Raw genomic sequence first — 17,906 nt, 5'->3', positions numbered from 1 at the left:
ATTCCTGAAAAGCCCCTAAAATAATCAATCTTGCACCTGTAGGGCCCCGTTCAACACCCTGAAAATGATATCTCTCAGAACAAAATTTCAGTATTTTCTTGGCTACTACAATTCCTATAACTGCAGGAAAGTCAAATACTCAATAAAAACCCTTACCCTAAATTTAGGATGAAATCTAAACTAGCCCCACCATCGATCCACTCCAGTAGATTTGTAGAGAACTTTCCCAGGAGTGTCATGGTGGCTTCAAATCATCGATCCAGTGAAGAACGGACCCAGAAATTAAGAGAGAAGGGTAGGGAACCGAAGAGGAGAGAGAGAAGGGTTTTTGCATGAAAAATCAGCTGAAAAATCTCGTTTAGGGCTATTTATACACTGGCTTTCGTCAACAAGCCACGTCACCTTGTCGACAAGATCAAGAAGGACGCTCGTTGACGAACGTTTGCTTCTCGTCGACGAAATTCAGAGATGGAAAAATAGTCTCTCGGTATTTTCTCGTCGATGAGACACGTCCCCGTCGACGAGCCCCTCATATGTGCTCATCGATGAATCCCCTGTGTTCGTCGATGAGGCCCTATTTAATTTCCCAATTTTAATTCTTTTCTCTCACTCTCCCATTATTTAAATACCATAATTTCTCAGGTCACTACAAATTTGATCTGTGTTTTGAGAGTGTTTTTGCACGTAGATCCAATTCTTTCTACTTGATCTTTGACAGTTCAAGGCATTGTTGAATTGTTGGACCAAACATAGGTTGTTGCTTTGAGAGGTTTCTCTTCCTGAAAAAAAACAAAAAAAAAAAAAAAAAAAAAAAAAGGAAAATATTTTAAATTTTTTTTTCCACCCAGAAGGAACAAAGTTTAGTGAATTCCTTAGGTGGTTGACCTAAGGTGAGGACGTAGGCTGGGGTAAGCCGAACCTTGTAAAAGCTGTGACGTCACTCTCTTTCCCTTACTCTCTTTTAAATTTCAGCAAAGATATAACCTGCGTGGATGTTGTAATTCTTTCAATCATAAAATAACGCGTATTGGAAATTAAGTAAACCCAAAGCTTAATTTGTTCTTGGGCTTGCGGAAACCGAAAGAGAATACATTGGTTAATTAATTTTTTGCAAAAACCGTAAAGAAGTACGTTGATTGGTTAACAACCCAAAACCTATTAGCTGAAAGTTTATTTAAATTTTGATCTTGAAAAAGTGTTTGGATGCTATTTTAATATTCAATTCAAAGCCCAACTACAGGACTTGCATTTTCATATAACAAGGCTGTTGAATATTTGTGTTGTGGTTGTTTTGCTTGAATAGTAAATTTATTGATTGTGTTTGACGTGATTGTGGATTAAATAGAAGAAGTTGGCTTGTGTGGATTGCCTAATCAGTAAGAACAAAAGAAGTTTTTAAAGGATTATAAAAAGTCAAGAACTTTTAAAAAATGACTCTAAGGAATTTTTAAATAACCCAATTCACCCACCCTCTTAGGACTACAACTTAAGTTTCACACTTCAAGCTTAAAGATCTGGGAATTCTCAAATATTTCTTAGGAATTGAAGTGGCTCGTTTAGCCAAGGGAATATTTCTGTCCCGGAGGAAGTATGCCCTTGAGATACTGGAAGACGCTGGCTCCCTTGGAGCTAAGCCGAGCAACTTTCCCATGGAACAAAACCTTGCACTCAGTGAGAGTGAAGGTGAATTCATTACAGATCCTTGATCATATTGATGACTTGTTGGATGACTGATTTATTTGGCTGTCACAAGACCAGACTTAACCTATTCAGTACATGTACTAAGTTAGTTTACGGACAAGCCACGTATACCATGCTTGGATGCAGCACACAGAGTCTTGCGATACATTAAGAAATATCCAGGCCAGGGGCTTTTCTTGTTGGCTTCTAGTGAAATTAAACTCCATGCATACTGTGATGCAGATTGGGCACGCTGCAGGGACACTAGACGATCAGTCATCGGGTATTACATCTTGCTCAGAAAATCACTTATTTCCTGGAAGACCAAGAAGCAAACAATGGTCTCTCGCTCCTCAACTAAAGCAGAGTATAGATCTATGGCCTCTACATGTTGTGGGGTCACTTGGTTAAAATCTTTACTCTCAGATCTTGCAGTGACATATTCTCAACCAGTCAGACTATATTGTGATAACAAAGCTGCTACACACATAGCCTCAAATCCAGTGTTTCATGAACGAATCAAGCATATCAAGATAGAATGTCATGTAGTTCGAGAAAAACTCCAAAATTAGATCATTCAAACAATTCATATGCACAAAAGCCAGCTGCCCGCTGATTTATTTACCAAAGCTCTTGGAGTTGTGCAATTTAGCTACCTACGTGGCAAGTTGGGTGTTATAAATATCCACGCCAACTTGAGGAGGAGTGTTGAGGAAGACCACAAATCAAGGAGCAAACATGAGGCCCCGATTACGTGATATTTCCATTTGAGAAAAGTCAGCAAATCTCCTCATTTAGAAAGGAGCGTGAAAATTAATTTAAGATTAATTTTATATTTATTTCATTGTTTCCCAAATTACAAGTATAGATGGAGGTTGTAAATTGTCGTAAAAAATATATAAATTTGAACACAGTTTTTTTATATATATTCTTCTTCCTCATTAACAACCTCAACCCGCAACAGAATTGGTTCTTCATGTCGGCATTGCAGTTTATACGGAGGAACCGTAGGCACATGTGGGAGGATTTCTTACTGTAATTTCAACAAAAGTCCCCAGTTCGATCTTCTCTTTGCCTCTGGTGGAAATATGTTGCATGGCGTCATCAGCAAGCTGAAATACAAAACAAGGCAAGAGTGATGCTCATCAAAGTCTAACATTGCGTCAAAAAAAAAGGTAAAAACATTGAGTTCCAGTGAACAGAAGGTAATGAAAGGCTTTCATAGGAAATCAACCCTGGAAATGCAGCATAAATAAAAAGCGGCAGTCCTCATCAGGTTGATACGTACCGATAGATGCCCCCAGTGCGGCCGTTGAAGAGTAATGTTTGGGTACGAATAAGGGTCCACACTGAAAAGTCTCTATCATCACTCTTCGGTGCAGATTGGGAGGGGCCTGATTCGAGACTTTTCCTCTCTCAGAGTGCATGAACCCGTTCCGTCATCTACAATTTTAGTGCTGCTGTTTAATAAAACCAGAAAGTGATCGATGACATTCCCACTTGCCATTTGCGGATATTTAATTGTGCATTTACTCGTGGTGAGTAAACCATGTGAGGGAACACCATTTTTTTTAAATGTAATCCTTTGGATAAGTTGTTATCTGCGGCCGCAGATGTTCAGAGAAAATGAATCTGCAACGTGACTTTGATTATATACATAGTTTGTTAAGCATGAAGCTCCAGTTATTTTCATTAGTACCCATGATGTATGAAAGGAGCTGCTAAACATGAACCATCAATTATTTAATTTTCTCTAGTTATTCGTGATGAATGAAAGGAGGGTTTGGAATTTCATGTCGGGTGACAGTCAGGGAAAACAATGGCTCATGAGGTTCGGAATCACTCCATCTGTACGAGACACCTTATACGACACATCAGTTGAGAGCCACCACATCCATGCGAAGCGATTTGGAAGGATAAAATTTTAAGATACACATAAATAAACAGGCAATACTTTTGTGTGAATCGCAGAACAACTTTTGACGCCGACATGGTTACACTTGCATAATTTTTTCATAGAACTTCACAAAAGAGCTGAGTTTATCCACCGACCTAAGACACCTTCAAGGGTAAAATTGCCGATGCCCATGACTTTAAACAAGCTATATCTCTCGTGAGCCACGCGACAACTGTCAAAATTGATGATTGAGACACAGTAGGCATGATTTTTTATAAAATTTCACACTATGATGGATTCAAGCACATGTTTATCCATATAGCTTAACGGTATACACAACTAGCAAGGAGGGTCTGTCCAGGCTGGTTTTCTATCATTTTTATGACAACAAATTGCTGGTTTATTTTTTTTAATCATGCTTGAAAACTGCGATGTTGCATCTGAAGATTATTATATAATCACGAGTTGAGAACAAGGACCAAGAAGAGGCGTCTGACTGACTTCGCTTGGCCTTTTGTCTGAATTGGGACCCTTTTGCAATTTTATAATTGGAGGCATTTGGTATTTCACCCAGCAGCATAAGCATCCAGACTCTGTTTAATTTCTCACAGATCAGAATGGAAGTCACCTGCGAGGTTGGAGGGGAATCCATTGCTCTGTCAGGCTACGACAGAGCAAAAGAAGTGGAGGAGTTTGATCAAACAAAGGCTGGAGTGAAAGGACTTGTAGATGCTGGCGTTGTAAAAATTCCCAGATTCTTCATTCACCCAACAGAGAAAAAACAAGAGAAGTCATCATCTGCAGATGGTGGTTTCCACCTCCAGGTACCAGTGATAGATTTCCAAGGCATCGAAACCAGCCGGAGAAGGGAAGTTGTATCCCAAATTGGCATGGCAGCAGAAACATGGGGCTTCTTCCAGATTTTAAACCATGGAGTTCCACTTAACGTGACTGAAGAGATGCTGAAAGGCGTGAGGCAGTTCCACGAGCAGCCCATGGAGTTGAAGATGGAGCTGTATTCCCGGGATCCTGCACAACCCGTCAGGTATTACTGCAATGGCGATCTTCACGTGTCGGGAGCTGCAAACTGGAGGGACTCCATAGCTTGTGATTTCTATGATGACACGATGGACTGCAAAGCACTCCCTCTTGCTTGCAGGTACTGGTTCTTCAGCAGTGTTAGCATTCGCAAGTCCCCCAGAATGGGAGGTTTACCACTGATTCTTTATTTTCGGATTTCGTTTTGCAGAGAAGCAATAGTTCAGTACATGAACTGCATTTTCATGCTGAGAAATACACTCTCTGATCTACTGTCCGAAGCTTTGGGCCTTAGCAGCAACTTCCTAGCGCACATGGAATGCATGAAATCTGAATCACTGGTGTGCCACTATTACCCGGCTTGTCCTGAACCAGACTTGACTCTAGGCACAACAAAGCATTCGGATCCTTCTTTTCTAACCATACTCCTGCAAGATAAGATTGGAGGCCTCCAAGTTCTTCATCAAGATCAATGGGTGGATGTGCCACCCATACAGGGAGCTTTAGTAGTCAATATGGGTGACTTGGTGCAGGTAAAGTTGCTCACTTTTTTTCCTTCTTTTTTTCCCTAAGAAAATTAGATGTACTGGGAAATTTGGTTACATCCACTGAAGGGCCAAGCTCCAGTCAATAGTCTAATATTAAAAAACCCAAAAGCAAGAAACCATGGAAATGAGCTTGGGATGATATGCACCCATTTGACATGCAAAGTTTATCAGCAACTAGAGCTGGCTTTTAACTCACAAAGTATGCTTCCTTTTGTTAACATGTGACTGTGTAGCTCATCACCAATGATAAGTTCAGAAGTGTGGAGCACAGGGTGCTGGCAGGACGGATTGGACCGAGGGTTTCAGCAGCCTGTTTTTTCTATCCAAGTACAGCAAAAATATCCAAACCATATGGGCCAATAAAGGAATTCACATCAGACAGCGATCCTCCAATTTACAGGGAAACCAGTTTATGTGAATATCTGGCATATTACAGGTCAAAAGGACTAGACGGTAACTCTGCCCTTCCTTACTTCAGGCTGTAATGAGGGAATATTTTGAAATAGGAAGAAGCAATGTCGCAGTTCTACTTTCATTTTAGGCGATTGTAAAGCCGAAAAAATTTTATGACGTTTCTATTGCGCTCAATACAAGTTTTTAATAATGCTTGTTTTTATGTCGGTTTGGGGAATGGTGTACAAGTGGCTTAGTGTATGAGCATCAAGAGCAGAGTATATCCTCTTGCTTTCTTCAGGAAATAAATAAGTAGAAATAAAGAAATCAATAAACAAAAGCAGAATAGGCATTAAGAACTGCATAAAGCATTATTTCAAACCTCATACTTCCAAACAAATGATACCAAATATTGAACAGGAGAAAACTGTCAAAAAAAAAATCCTTCACACACTTGAAATCAGAAATCTTTACAAACAACGTTGGAACTTCCGCATGGCTGTATTGCCTTTGGATTTTGGAAGCAGAAGACCAAAAATTCCAATCTATGCATCACAAAATGCTCAAGAAAAATAATATAAGGCAGTCTCCAAGAGTTCACCACCAACCACAGCTGCTAGTTTATAGTCTTGGGTTGCAATATCTGGACAAGAGACCACAAAATATCCATCCTATGAATGCTTCTATTATTGTGCCCCTGCAATTATTTTCAGCTCAAGAGTTCAAATAGGAGAAATAAACACAAGTGTCAGCAGTTCAGTACTGAACTCCAGTGCAAAGGATGCCCTCTTGCGAGATCTAACTAATGCATTCAGGTTATATAGGCTCGGGTATCATTTGGCTAATATTTGATCAAATGATTTAAATTTAAATGATGCAACTGAATATAGTCTTGAGAGCCTGTATGTATGGATATGGGCATGTGATACATATGCTCTAATGAATCATCCTTTAGTAAATAATTAAGATTTTTTTTGCTATGTCAGCACCAATAAACTCTTGGACTTGAACAGGAACTATATGCAAACTTCAAAACAGAGGTTTCTAAAATTCATACTGTTGATAATGTGAAAATTTTTAAAAATTCTTGAACTAATTGCTGGTGTACATGAAAAATACACAAAAGGGATGCCATAGTGACAATGGGAGAAAAAAGAAAAACAAAAACCAAACTTTTTTATGAAACCAGTCATCTCATCTCGGCTAGAAGTGTACCTCAACCACAAAACATATCCATGTCTTCTTGCCTTGGGCTTCTGTTACACCTTTCAAGATTGTCAAACCCAAGCTTCTGATGGCTTCTGCTATCTCAAGAACATGGCTGCATTCCTCACATAACATCTGCATGTATTACACAGAAGAAAATTTAAAAACATGTCAAAAAGCAATTAGAAACGAAAAGCAAAGTTGTTGAAATTTCAACAAGCGCAATCATGGCTCACCTCAAGATGAGGCACACCTAAATGCCTCGAGGCAGAGTCTATCTTAGAAGGCAAACATATAATACAGTAAGGCTCATGCATTTGCATAGAAGATGAACAGTTTTTTGGTTGAGGCTTATGCATAACGAGTTTGTGAATTTTGAGTTAAATTTGGTTTTAATGGGCCAGCGAAATTAGTCATATGCATCTAAGAAAGGATTAAAGAATGCTCGAATATGAGTGGATCTCCAAAATTGCATCTTGGATCATTGACAAAATTTGAATTTTGAAAAGTCATGATTATCCCTTGATGTGTTTAACGTCAATGATTTTAAGTTTATATGCTTAGAATGACCAAAGAAAAGTTTACAAATAACATTTGATTTTTATTTTTCAAAATATTTGAAATTTTTCTAAGTTTTTATAATTTTTTCAATATATATGTAACTTATTTATCTATTTATCTATTAAAAAAATTCCCAAAAGGCTTATCCCTTAATGATTTGAGGTTTATGCCCCACCACACAAGGGTTAAAATGCCTCACATTACACCACCGCTTCTTAAAACATTGGTTTTAGAGAAAAATATGGGGACCATCATGCCCAGCGTTTTCCTTCAATTTTTTTCCCTACTTTTTCTTTATTCCATAATTTTATATAGAGGAAATTTCTCACTCTATTTATAAAGGGAAAAATTTTTGTCTCACATTGTAAAAAATGGCATACCCCGGTGTCCCCAAATAAATAAATTAAAAAAAATCAACTTTCCAAATATTTACTTTGTTTAAGATTGTTTGACAAAGTACCCATACCCATGTCATGCTGTGTCATTTTAGCATGAATACTCCAGGAAGATGCAAAGGGTTCGACTTCAAAATAAGCTATCAGGAAATTTCTACAATCACAAGAACATACCTCTACAAGCATTTGCCCGCTCACGTTGAGATTCTCTACTACTATTGGACAAACTTTTGGGTGGTTTCCCACCTCCACCACCCAGCTTGAGCCCTGTTCATAAGTGGAGGATCCTAGCATGCTTGCATCCTTGTTACGCAACTGCAGAATCAGCAGTATACTCTAATTTGTAAGGTCGATGAACATGTTATGTTCTTTCTCTTTGACAATGGAAAAATCAGAACTTCCAAGTTATATAACATCAACTTTGAACAAATTGTGCTCAAACATAGGCTTGAAAGGGAAAATATAATGAACTCTGACAAGCAGGCACAACATCAGCTAGGTAAAATCCGGATCATTTATTAGTTAGCAGGCAATGAAAGATTTTATTATGCAAGTATATGAGCCTAGGGATTGGATAGAGCATACTGCGATATAAACCAATCAAGTTTCTGTGGAAAAAAGAAAAAAAGAACTGTTTTTTATTTTTATTTTCTTTTCTTTGTAGAAGCTGCAGATATTCTCATTCCTGATTTCCATGCTCAGCTTTGTTCAAGCGTCACATAAAAAAAAATCCTCACAAATTGAAAGCCTTAAAATGTACCTTGGATTCAGCACATTCCTTCAACTTGGTCGCATGCTTGGTGATGCTTTGTAGAAAAAGCATGTGCTTGATTGTGCGTTCCAACAGTGAATCAATACTACACTGCAATTTCTCTTAAATTTTAGAAACACACAATACTTACATCTAAGAGAACTTAAATCCACCAAAATTATGCGAGTGTGCATTTGAAAGTTACCTTCGATCCATTGGGCACAAGCTCCCGCAGCTCTTTAATACGGTCCTGAATTAATTGTCTATCCCTTGGCCTGGGCCTACAATTTTCACCAGGTCTAGCTCTCTTCCTGGTCCTAACTGGTTCTGCAGATTTCTCCAACTGTTCGCTACATGAACTTGGACAAGTTGAAGAAAACCCTTTTTTGGACTTCATACCACTAACCTCTGAGGAGGTCAAGCATTGTTTTTCATCCTCTTCTATAGGAGAAGGCTTATCGATTGAATGGCCCACTGAACCAACAGCATGTGTAAGATGGCTAGAAGGCTCGGGCAATTTCTCAGTTGTCAACAGAGACTGCATTGATTGGCAAAAAGATTTCTCACTTTCAATATCACAAACACTCGGGCAAGCACTAGCTACCACTGCTTCCAGAAGATTATCTGAGCCACAGTCTGAAGTTAACTGGCTACTGCTGAGCTCTTCTGGAATCTCAGAGATTGTTTCTGGCTCAATCTTCCCCACTTCCCAGTTGCAAAACATACTATGTTTAAGGGAAGTTGATCCTAAGGCTTCGTGCAGCTCACAGCCTGCAGAGAACTTTAAAAATTTGCTCAATGAGTCCATTGGAATTAGTTCTGTCTGGAATTCTAACTTATTCTCTAACTCTTTTTGTAGTTGCCTGTCTGCTGTGTGCAGCACCACATTTTGATGTGTAGCTACACGATCACACTGAACTTCATCACAATTATCAGAGTAATGGGTGTCCAAAGGGAAGTCTGCAAATTTTAATCCTGGACTATCAACCAATTTATATGGTTTAATATTCTCCCTGAATACACTCCTTGGATATAGAGTGTAATTCTGTTCTGAAACAACACCTGCATCACTGCAGCCACTGGTCTCTCCTTCACACTTCTTGCTATTAAGCAGTTTGATCTGCTTTTGATGCTCCAACCTGAGATTTTCAGATCTTGGTTGAAGTAATTGGGCACTGTCATTATCCCTTGACCCAACTTGCTTATTGATCACATCAACTGCTTTTTCTTGATAGATATCAGGCTGTGGAACTATGTAAGAACCATTATCATGCTTCCCAATATATGGAAACATGGAAGACCAAGCAGTTGACCTTTCTTTGTTTATAGCGTTGTCTAGATTAAGTAGGCAATCATGAAAAACCTCTGGAGATGAACTTCTTGTAGATGTATCAGCCTGTACAAAATAAGAATATAAAGGTTTGCAAATTTTGACAAAGTTGCAACAAACACACAAACATACAGAGAGAGAGAGAGAGAGAGAGAGAGAGAGAGACCACAAAAAAGGAGCTGTTCAGACAGCATTGTATTGGATTGGAAATGTATCCCACTGAGGAATCTTGAAGTGCGAAAAACATCTTTCTGATGTGGTTCACCAGCTTCAAATCCTCAGTCACCTGTGCCTCTCAAATGAAGGAACAAAATGAAAAGTCAATCAAAAATTAGGCCATGACCCTTTATGCCAATTTATGTTGATTATGTCAAAACAAAATTTGACACACTGCAGAAGTTGACTATAGAAGTGCTCATTAAACTAATAAGAGCAGAAAGTATAACAGCAAACAACTGAGCACTTGGAAACATGAGTAAGGATGAAGGCTTAAAGTCTTCCCATAAATTGAAAAAGAAAAAAAAAAAATGAAGCATCCAGTAAAGGGTTTGAACATGCAATACATTGATGGGTAGTTTTCCATTAAACAAGTAACAAAACATTTTAGAATAAAGCCAATGGCAACTCCTGATTCACGTAAATTTGCCTGAAGCTAGTCGAACTTACCTCATTCTTTTCTATGCGCCCAATTGAAAGAAATAATGTGTGGGTAGTGCATTCAACATTAAGTTCATGAACAGGAGATACAAAATAAGTCAACAGGAAGAAAATATTGAAATCATGAGGTCTAATACAGACAATACATTCCCTCGATGGCTAAAAGAATCAAGGTAGAACAGAAAAAAATTATAGGAAATCTATCTTGGAATATCATGCAAAATTATAAAATTATTCAGAGCTTAAAAAGCAACAGTCATGCATAAATTGAAAGTGTACAAAAAAAAAAGGAAAAAATTGAACTTGCCTTATTTAAAGAACCAAGTTGTACAACTCCATGTGGAACAACAGCTACGACAACAATTGTCTAAGAACAAAAGAAAAAGCAATCTGTTAACAGGATGTTTCAGTGCAATTACAAGAGGTGTGGGAAGAATAAATTATATGAAAGAAATGTTATACAAAAAATATCACCATTTGTATGCATTACCTAGGCATCAAATCATCATACTTAAGTGCAGAATTTCATTAACAACTTTTGATCTGTGTTTTATTCTAGGAAAGTTCGAAAACAAAAGGAAGGGGTTTGGATATAAAAACGTAGATTCAACTTCTATAGAGGTCAATACTACATAATTAGAATGAAATTGTTAAAATGAAAACATCTAATTTATAGCAACAATCTTTAATCTGTATTGTCTTCTAGGAAATTTCCAAAAAAGGAGGGGGTTGGATGGAAATATGAAAAAAAAAAAAAAGAAGTCAAAACTTAGATTTCTATATAGGCCAATATTACATAATTACAGTGCAAAAATTAAAACAGAAACACCACAGTTCAAAGCAACAACAAATCATAGGCAATGATAAAATGATGAAATCTTATATTTATTTATTTATTTATTTTGGTTTATTTTTCCTACTAAGAAAACAACAAATCATAGACATAACAATGATAAAATGACAATGGTAACCCAAAATGTTAGCCAATGATTGCAAAGCTGAACAGCCTTACTGAAAACCAAAATAAATAAATAACAAGAAAAAAGGGAAAAGAAAAAACGCAAGGGAGGAAAAATAAGAAATGCAAATAAATGGACAAAATAGTTTTTTTAAAAAAAAAAAAAGGCATCTATATGGTATGTTATCTTTCAAAGAACAATCATCATAAGGGTTATATTAAAGAAGTGCTCTGTTAGGTGGCCTGCTACAGTGGAACTGATGTTTGCAAGGCATGCATTGTTTCATTAAACAATGGTTGCAGTATCTACTGAGGATCCAAAATGTGGATAAACAAAGGGCAGTTATAAACAACACAATAAAGTTAGTTAAAAAGGTCTCATGATTTATAGACATGGAGGGTGAATGACTCTTCGCAATAAAAACAGCAAGGACAATGCAATGCAGATGATGATCAGTGACATATAAAACAGGTTCTCTGATGAATGGTCAAGGGGTTAGGACACTCAAGAGTTGAGTATTTTTATCAGTATAGCCTATGTAAAGGTTAGCCCTGCATGTGCAAAATAAATGCACAAATTAGTCTTGAGGTTAGAAAATTTCTGAACTTACATATGGGCCATGTATAAAGGCTGCAACTCACAAAGGCTTAAACTGCTAACTTCATTAATTGCTATGGATTGTGCAACTCACCAACCACACTGACCAATTTAAACAAAAATTACTGAAAATCACACCATTTGAAAACAACCATCAAATCAAGGGTCGTCCTTTTGACAGTTGACACTGGGTGAAAAATAATAATAGTAGGCAATCCAAGAAGGTCACCAATTACATTGCCAAATCTCTGACAATGCAACTAAGCCCATTAAAAACAGCACACATTGGGCAAGCACATTGCAGAAACAAAACCTTTCACTTTTGTGGTAAGTGAGAGAATCTCCCAGATAATGCTTCGCACCTGTATGTGTCTATTTAACATGTGTTTTTTCCTTTTCAAAAGATGCAATTTAGACCCCTGAACCCATCTACATTTTTTGATGCCATACCTGCATTACTGTGCTACAATGGCCTTATCTATATGACAAGCTTTAAAGTACATAATAAATCATTAAACAGAGAGTAGAGTATGCATACCCTAATCCCAGCAGAAAACTGAGTTTGCCACCCATCGCTGGGCTGGAAATCATCCAAATAACTGAATAAGAGTGAATGGAAAAACAAAATATTAAATGATTTTCTGGTATCACCACATAATAAGAAATGTCTCACCTCAAAAGATGGGCACCAGTTGGCTGCATGCTTAGCTGCAAAAATCCACTGATGTTGCCCAGTAACTGCCACCTGTCCAACAATCCTGTTCAACAAAGAATTAATGCAAAATTGACAACCAAAACTGTCACTTCTATCATTTATTTATTTAATTTCTATAAATTATCATAACTATGATTCCCAAAGGTAATAGTAAAAGAAGTGTTAAGGCTTGATATACATTGTTGGCCTGCAACCTAACAGCTTAAACTTTTAGGTAACGTGGTAATTTAATATGGCATCAGAGTCATGTTGCCAGGAAGTCCTGGGCTCTAGTCCTGTTTCCCTGGTCTTTTGTTTGGTTGCTAAAAATTATCTTATTCCCTATAATCAGCGTTATTTATTGATTGCTTCTCTCCATGCAAAATGGAGCTTTACTCACAGGGAGGGGGGTGGTGTGTGGTGGAGGGGTGGGCTGCAAAGGAGGTTGGACCAGGAAAAACAATAAAACCTTCTCCACACAATACATACTCTAGGCAAATACTGCACCGAGGTGTGAATGCATAATCAGGAAGCACATATAAATTACAAGGTAGAGTGAAATACCCTTCTCCTAGAGAATAAACAAGATAAGACATCTTTGCCACCTCTAACCCAAGAGGATCATTTAAATAATTTCCATCGCTTAACTTGTCCATTGTTTCACTGAAGTGTTTAATCTCCAGAGAATCATGTTGCTCATGGTTATCATAGTAAGCATCCTCCCAAGTCAACATCCTGCACCAAGTTCCATTCCACCAGAATTGTGCATAAAGAAATGCAAAGGCATAAATAACAATAAAATTAACTGGCTAATAACAACTATGTATCAAAGTAACTTTACATCCCCTTTTCAAAAAAAAAGGGAAACTATCATTTATAATTTATTTCAATAGGTTCAATACACAAATATGTAACACCACCAATATGCACAGTTCAATATATATGACAATTTTCATATTATAGTTATTTTACAAAAGAACTGATATTGAACTAAAAGATATAACTGAATAATCAATGGTACATGCAAATGAAACTATAAAAAAGCTAAAAATTGATGAGCTTCTTAAAGAATTCACAGAATATTTTTGCGCGACTTGGAATAAGGATGGAAACAAGCAGAAACCCCAACAAATTTATATTATGTTTTGAAGCTAGAGGAGCAGATAACTCAACATGTTCATATTATGGTTTGAACCAGAACTCAGCAACTGCAAGACCCCAAAAAATATCATCAACTTCACCTTTTACCAGGCCTTAGATTGTGTTTGGGAGCATAAATTTCAAGCCTCAGATTTGGATTTGTGTGGATCTAGATCAAACTCAGTACAATTTTGTATTGTACTTTATCCAAAGGCACATAAATCCAAATCCATGGTCCAAATTCCGAGCTCCCAAACATGAGGGTAGGTTTAGAACATTTTAAATGGCAATTAATCCCTGAAGAGCAAGGGTAATAAAACTAACATGCAAATTACAGCACCATAAAAGCTGATAACCAATTATCACATCTTCTATACTCTTAACCTTCCTTTATGCAAACTATGGTAGATTGAATACCTTTTTGACCTTTTTAGGCCGAGTTTTGAAACATGCCTCCCTATGATTGACCTCATTCCTAAAATTCGGTAGTAAATTACACATTGATAATTTCAAAATTTGCCAGATGCAAGGTGATAACATTTTCCTATCAACTGACAACTACTTTATCCATTATAATCACAGGTGCAAGCATATAAAATTATTTTCACAACCAATTTAATTATATAAAGTGCAGTTACTTCAATAAATTGAGTTCTTTGCTTTTATACAAATTAAACAACATATAACTACCATAACACATAAAACTTCAAAACTAAAAAGACACATAAAGTTCAAATCCCCTTTTTATGGCTCCTTAATTTTTTCATCATCACAAAAGGATACATTAAAATTTGTACAAAAAGGCTAGATATTAGAGAAGGAAATTAATACACTTACATCCGAGCGCGATGTTGGAGTTTCCAAAAGACAGCATACTTCCACTCTGTATTGAAACAGAGGCTTCTGAGTGTTTGGTGCAGGTGAGTACCCATCATCTACTCTGCTTTAGTTGTTTCTCTACCACTCCCTAATGACACCACACCCCCACCAGCCGGTTAAGTTAAACCTCAAGAAACCCTAATTCTCTGCACCTTGCGTGCCCTAGCTGCCCCTGTAGGAGCCTCTTCCTGCCTGCTTCCTCCGCAACCCAGCTCGTGGTTTTATCGGTGGCCCTACTGTAGGCAGCAGCAGACGATCTGCCCCCATCCCCCTCCTACTGCCTCACCACCCAAAACCCTAACCTCTGATTTTTCACACAATCTTCACTGGACTAAGCAATCAAAACCAGTATTGAAGGCTTCAACACACCTCGCTCCATTTCGCCATATAGCCATGAACCTCCCAATGCCAAAAACCCTTCAAATGAAATACTAAACTCCAAATCAAAAGATTAAACTTGCAACGGCCACTGATAGTCCAAAATCTGGCGTATATCGGGCGGCATGGAAATCTCACACCATGTGGAGTGGTACAACAAAAGTCACCGATACTGTTAGAGAATTTCAAAGTACAATCAAACGCGAACTGGTTTGGTAGCAGATGATGGGGTTTTAAGGGTCTAGAGAGAAAAAGTAACGATCTTTTCCTCTCTGTGAGTGAGCTAACAGCGTGCCTTTTGGAAAGAGTACCTTCTTTGCTTCAACTTATAGCTTTTGAAATCACAGAGAAATTCAATACACTCAGCTGCATTTTCTGCCATGAGAGAGAAAGAGAGACAGAGAGAGATTTTTAAATACTGCTTTTCAGAGAGAGATTCAAAGAGGGAAAATAGGACAATGTTTCAGAGAGCGAAATTTAAGGTTTGATACTATGGGATATATATCACTGTCTCTGCTTCTCTCTGTTCTTAGCGGAATCTGCAGTGGTGCTTTAAAGATTGCGCAGGGTGCCCCAGTCTGCACCCCTCGATCTCCCTCTTCCCACATAGATGGTCATCAGTCTCCACTATACGCATTATGCGCACTTTAGAACCCCACCTTGCCCTTCCTAAAATGACCAAAACCAAAAGCATAAACAGTTCAGAACAGGAAATGAAAGAACAAGCACACACACAGGTTGGGTTGGTTTGGGTCGTGTTTGGTTGGGAGGAAGACTACTGTTGAAAGGTGGGGAGTTTTGGGTTTCTTTATAAAATCCAATGGCTAATGAGTGCACTTTTCTGGGTAGTCATTTGATGGCCAACAGCATCATGTCCAAGTCTGGAAATTGCTTCTTATCTTCCGATCACCACTCTTACGAGACTCCCAACTTGTTTTAATCCATCAACTTACCCCTCCTTTTCAACCATGATTCTACTGCTAAAAGTTGTCTCTTCTGGTTTCCGAGTGTAATTTTTTGCAGCACTGACAGCCAACCGATCACGATCAAGTGGCGTTCGAGAGTGATGATTGGTCCACGATGACGTCCTCTTCCATTTCCATGCTGTTCTTTCATCTCTATCCCGATTTCCCCATCCAAAATTTTCTCTGGGAAACTGTAGTTTCTTGCACATTTCGTAGCATGTATACTGTTTAGTATGTGATTCTTTTTGCACCACACCAACTCAACATTATCCTCCCAATCCCATTATTCTCTTTAAACAGTGCAATCTTGAGTGATTATTGTCATTGATTCCTAATCATTTTCTTGCCTTTATTTTTTTTTTTCCTTTGCAGTAAGATTAATAGTCATGAAGAGCAAGAATACAAAATAAGCCAAGGCAAAATGATATCATGGTCAATCATCGGAAATAATCGCCCATCGATGCTGCTTTGGCCAAAAAGATTCAATTTGTCGGCAGTAATACAAGAAAGTTAACCTAACTCTTGGTTATTTTTGCAGGCAATAATCATGATTCATTCATTTTATTGTTTTAAATATTCTCATCACATTGAGCATGGATTTTTTTTTTTTCTCTAAGGTATTCTAGGACTCCATTTGTTGCTGATCATCATAATGGCCCATCAACATCTCGGTTTGAATTTGAGATCAGAAGAAAGACTAGCCGTTTATTGGATCATGCCACCATCATCAACCAGAATTTGAAGATAGAAAACCATTAATTTTTAATTTAAAAGTTGAATGGTTGAAACCCATTTTAATTGAATCCCATTTGATATATATCTTGAAGTATATTGCCAGGTATAGATGCAGAATTAATTTTATTGAAGCTAGGATGGAAGTCAACTTGCTTTCTGCATGAAGAAGGTAGCTAGCAAGCAGCCTAGCAGAGTTTGTGATTCAAATGATGCGTCTTTTTCACGAATATATATAAAAAAGAGCAGTACTAAATGAGTGAATGTAATGAGTAGGGTCATGAACACAAAGAGACAAAGGACAGTGATATCCTTTCCTTTCCTTTCCTCTTCCTTTCCTCCGTCCTCTTAAAAATGCAGCACATTCAACTTCCTACTGAGTAACTCCATTATGTGGTCTCTCATTCCCATATGAGGTAAGTGTTATGTAAGGCTGCAAATTTTAAGAAAGAAGGCCATAGTGCGACCATTAGCATTATTTCTCTCTCTCTCTAAATATATATATATATATACATATATATTCCAACACAGTCCTTACCATTTCCACCATCTCTCTCTCTCTATATATATATATATAAAAATATATGTGTGTAGATGGGAACCAACCACTATCATCCAAAGTAGATTCTGTAGCTTAGCTTTTTGCTAACATGCAATCTTGGAAGGCGACTCTCAAGTCTCCATAGTCATGAGTAAGATTTTGATATCTATCCCTCTGTCAATATATATGGGCGTGGGAATGGGAGATTCATATATCATATACATTCTCATCAGAAACGTGAGAGGAGAAAAGACCCATTTAATATCCATTGTACCTTGTCTTTGACGTATTTGTGACATTAATGGTGGTTTTGGACTACTTGAATATTTGATGTTTAAAAACATCACAACAAAAAAAGAAGATATGAATAAAGATCCAATTCATTCTTTCTTATCAAAAAAATTGAGCAAAAATTTTATAATTTATAATAAATCAATGAATAGAATTTAACTTTTCGTTTTGTGAGAACCGAGAAGCAGATTTTATTGACCAAGGGCAGGTACAGATCTTCAAAATGTATAAAAACAAAAAGATAAACAATGCAAAGGATTAAAAAAAAAAAAAA

General features: G+C 37.4%; 2 protein-coding genes across 6 annotated transcripts; one reads left to right on the top strand and one right to left on the bottom strand.

The window, feature by feature from the left end:
• The first annotated feature begins 2,759 nt into the window (after nucleotides 1-2,759).
• Nucleotides 2,760-5,779, top strand: LOC131155804 (1-aminocyclopropane-1-carboxylate oxidase homolog 1-like). Of its 2 annotated transcripts, XM_058109224.1 has the most exons (3): nucleotides 2,760-4,736; nucleotides 4,827-5,148; nucleotides 5,397-5,779. In XM_058109224.1, exons 1-3 carry the CDS (start codon nucleotides 4,195-4,197, stop codon nucleotides 5,646-5,648), a joined length of 1,116 nt encoding a protein of 371 aa, XP_057965207.1. In that variant the 5' UTR covers nucleotides 2,760-4,194; the 3' UTR covers nucleotides 5,649-5,779. The 2 variants fall into 2 exon arrangements, with proteins under 2 accessions (XP_057965207.1, XP_057965206.1); XM_058109223.1 differs by having other exon boundaries at nucleotides 2,760-5,148.
• Nucleotides 5,780-5,887: 108 nt separating this feature from the next.
• LOC131155803 (transcription factor bHLH155-like) lies at nucleotides 5,888-16,261 on the bottom strand. Of its 4 annotated transcripts, XM_058109220.1 has the most exons (12): nucleotides 15,595-15,990; nucleotides 14,684-15,478; nucleotides 13,271-13,441; nucleotides 12,686-12,770; nucleotides 12,551-12,592; nucleotides 10,764-10,823; nucleotides 9,966-10,085; nucleotides 8,675-9,865; nucleotides 8,479-8,580; nucleotides 7,893-8,033; nucleotides 6,772-6,897; nucleotides 5,888-6,253 (listed from the first exon to the last, which is right to left on the bottom strand). In XM_058109220.1, the coding sequence occupies exons 2-12, from the start codon at nucleotides 14,779-14,781 to the stop codon at nucleotides 6,173-6,175; spliced, it is 2,217 nt and encodes a 738-aa protein (XP_057965203.1). In that variant the 5' UTR covers nucleotides 14,782-15,478; nucleotides 15,595-15,990; the 3' UTR covers nucleotides 5,888-6,172. The 4 variants fall into 4 exon arrangements, with proteins under 4 accessions (XP_057965203.1, XP_057965202.1, XP_057965205.1 ...); XM_058109219.1 differs by having other exon boundaries at nucleotides 14,684-16,261; XM_058109222.1 differs by having other exon boundaries at nucleotides 5,888-6,199; nucleotides 14,684-15,995.
• Nucleotides 16,262-17,906: the final 1,645 nt, after the last annotated feature.

The sequence above is a fragment of the Malania oleifera genome, chromosome 5, assembly GCF_029873635.1.
Source record: "Malania oleifera isolate guangnan ecotype guangnan chromosome 5, ASM2987363v1, whole genome shotgun sequence".
Taxonomy (NCBI): Eukaryota; Viridiplantae; Streptophyta; class Magnoliopsida; order Santalales; family Ximeniaceae; genus Malania; species Malania oleifera.
Note: the sequence above shows the minus strand (reverse complement) of the source record. Positions and strands in the feature narration are given on the sequence as shown.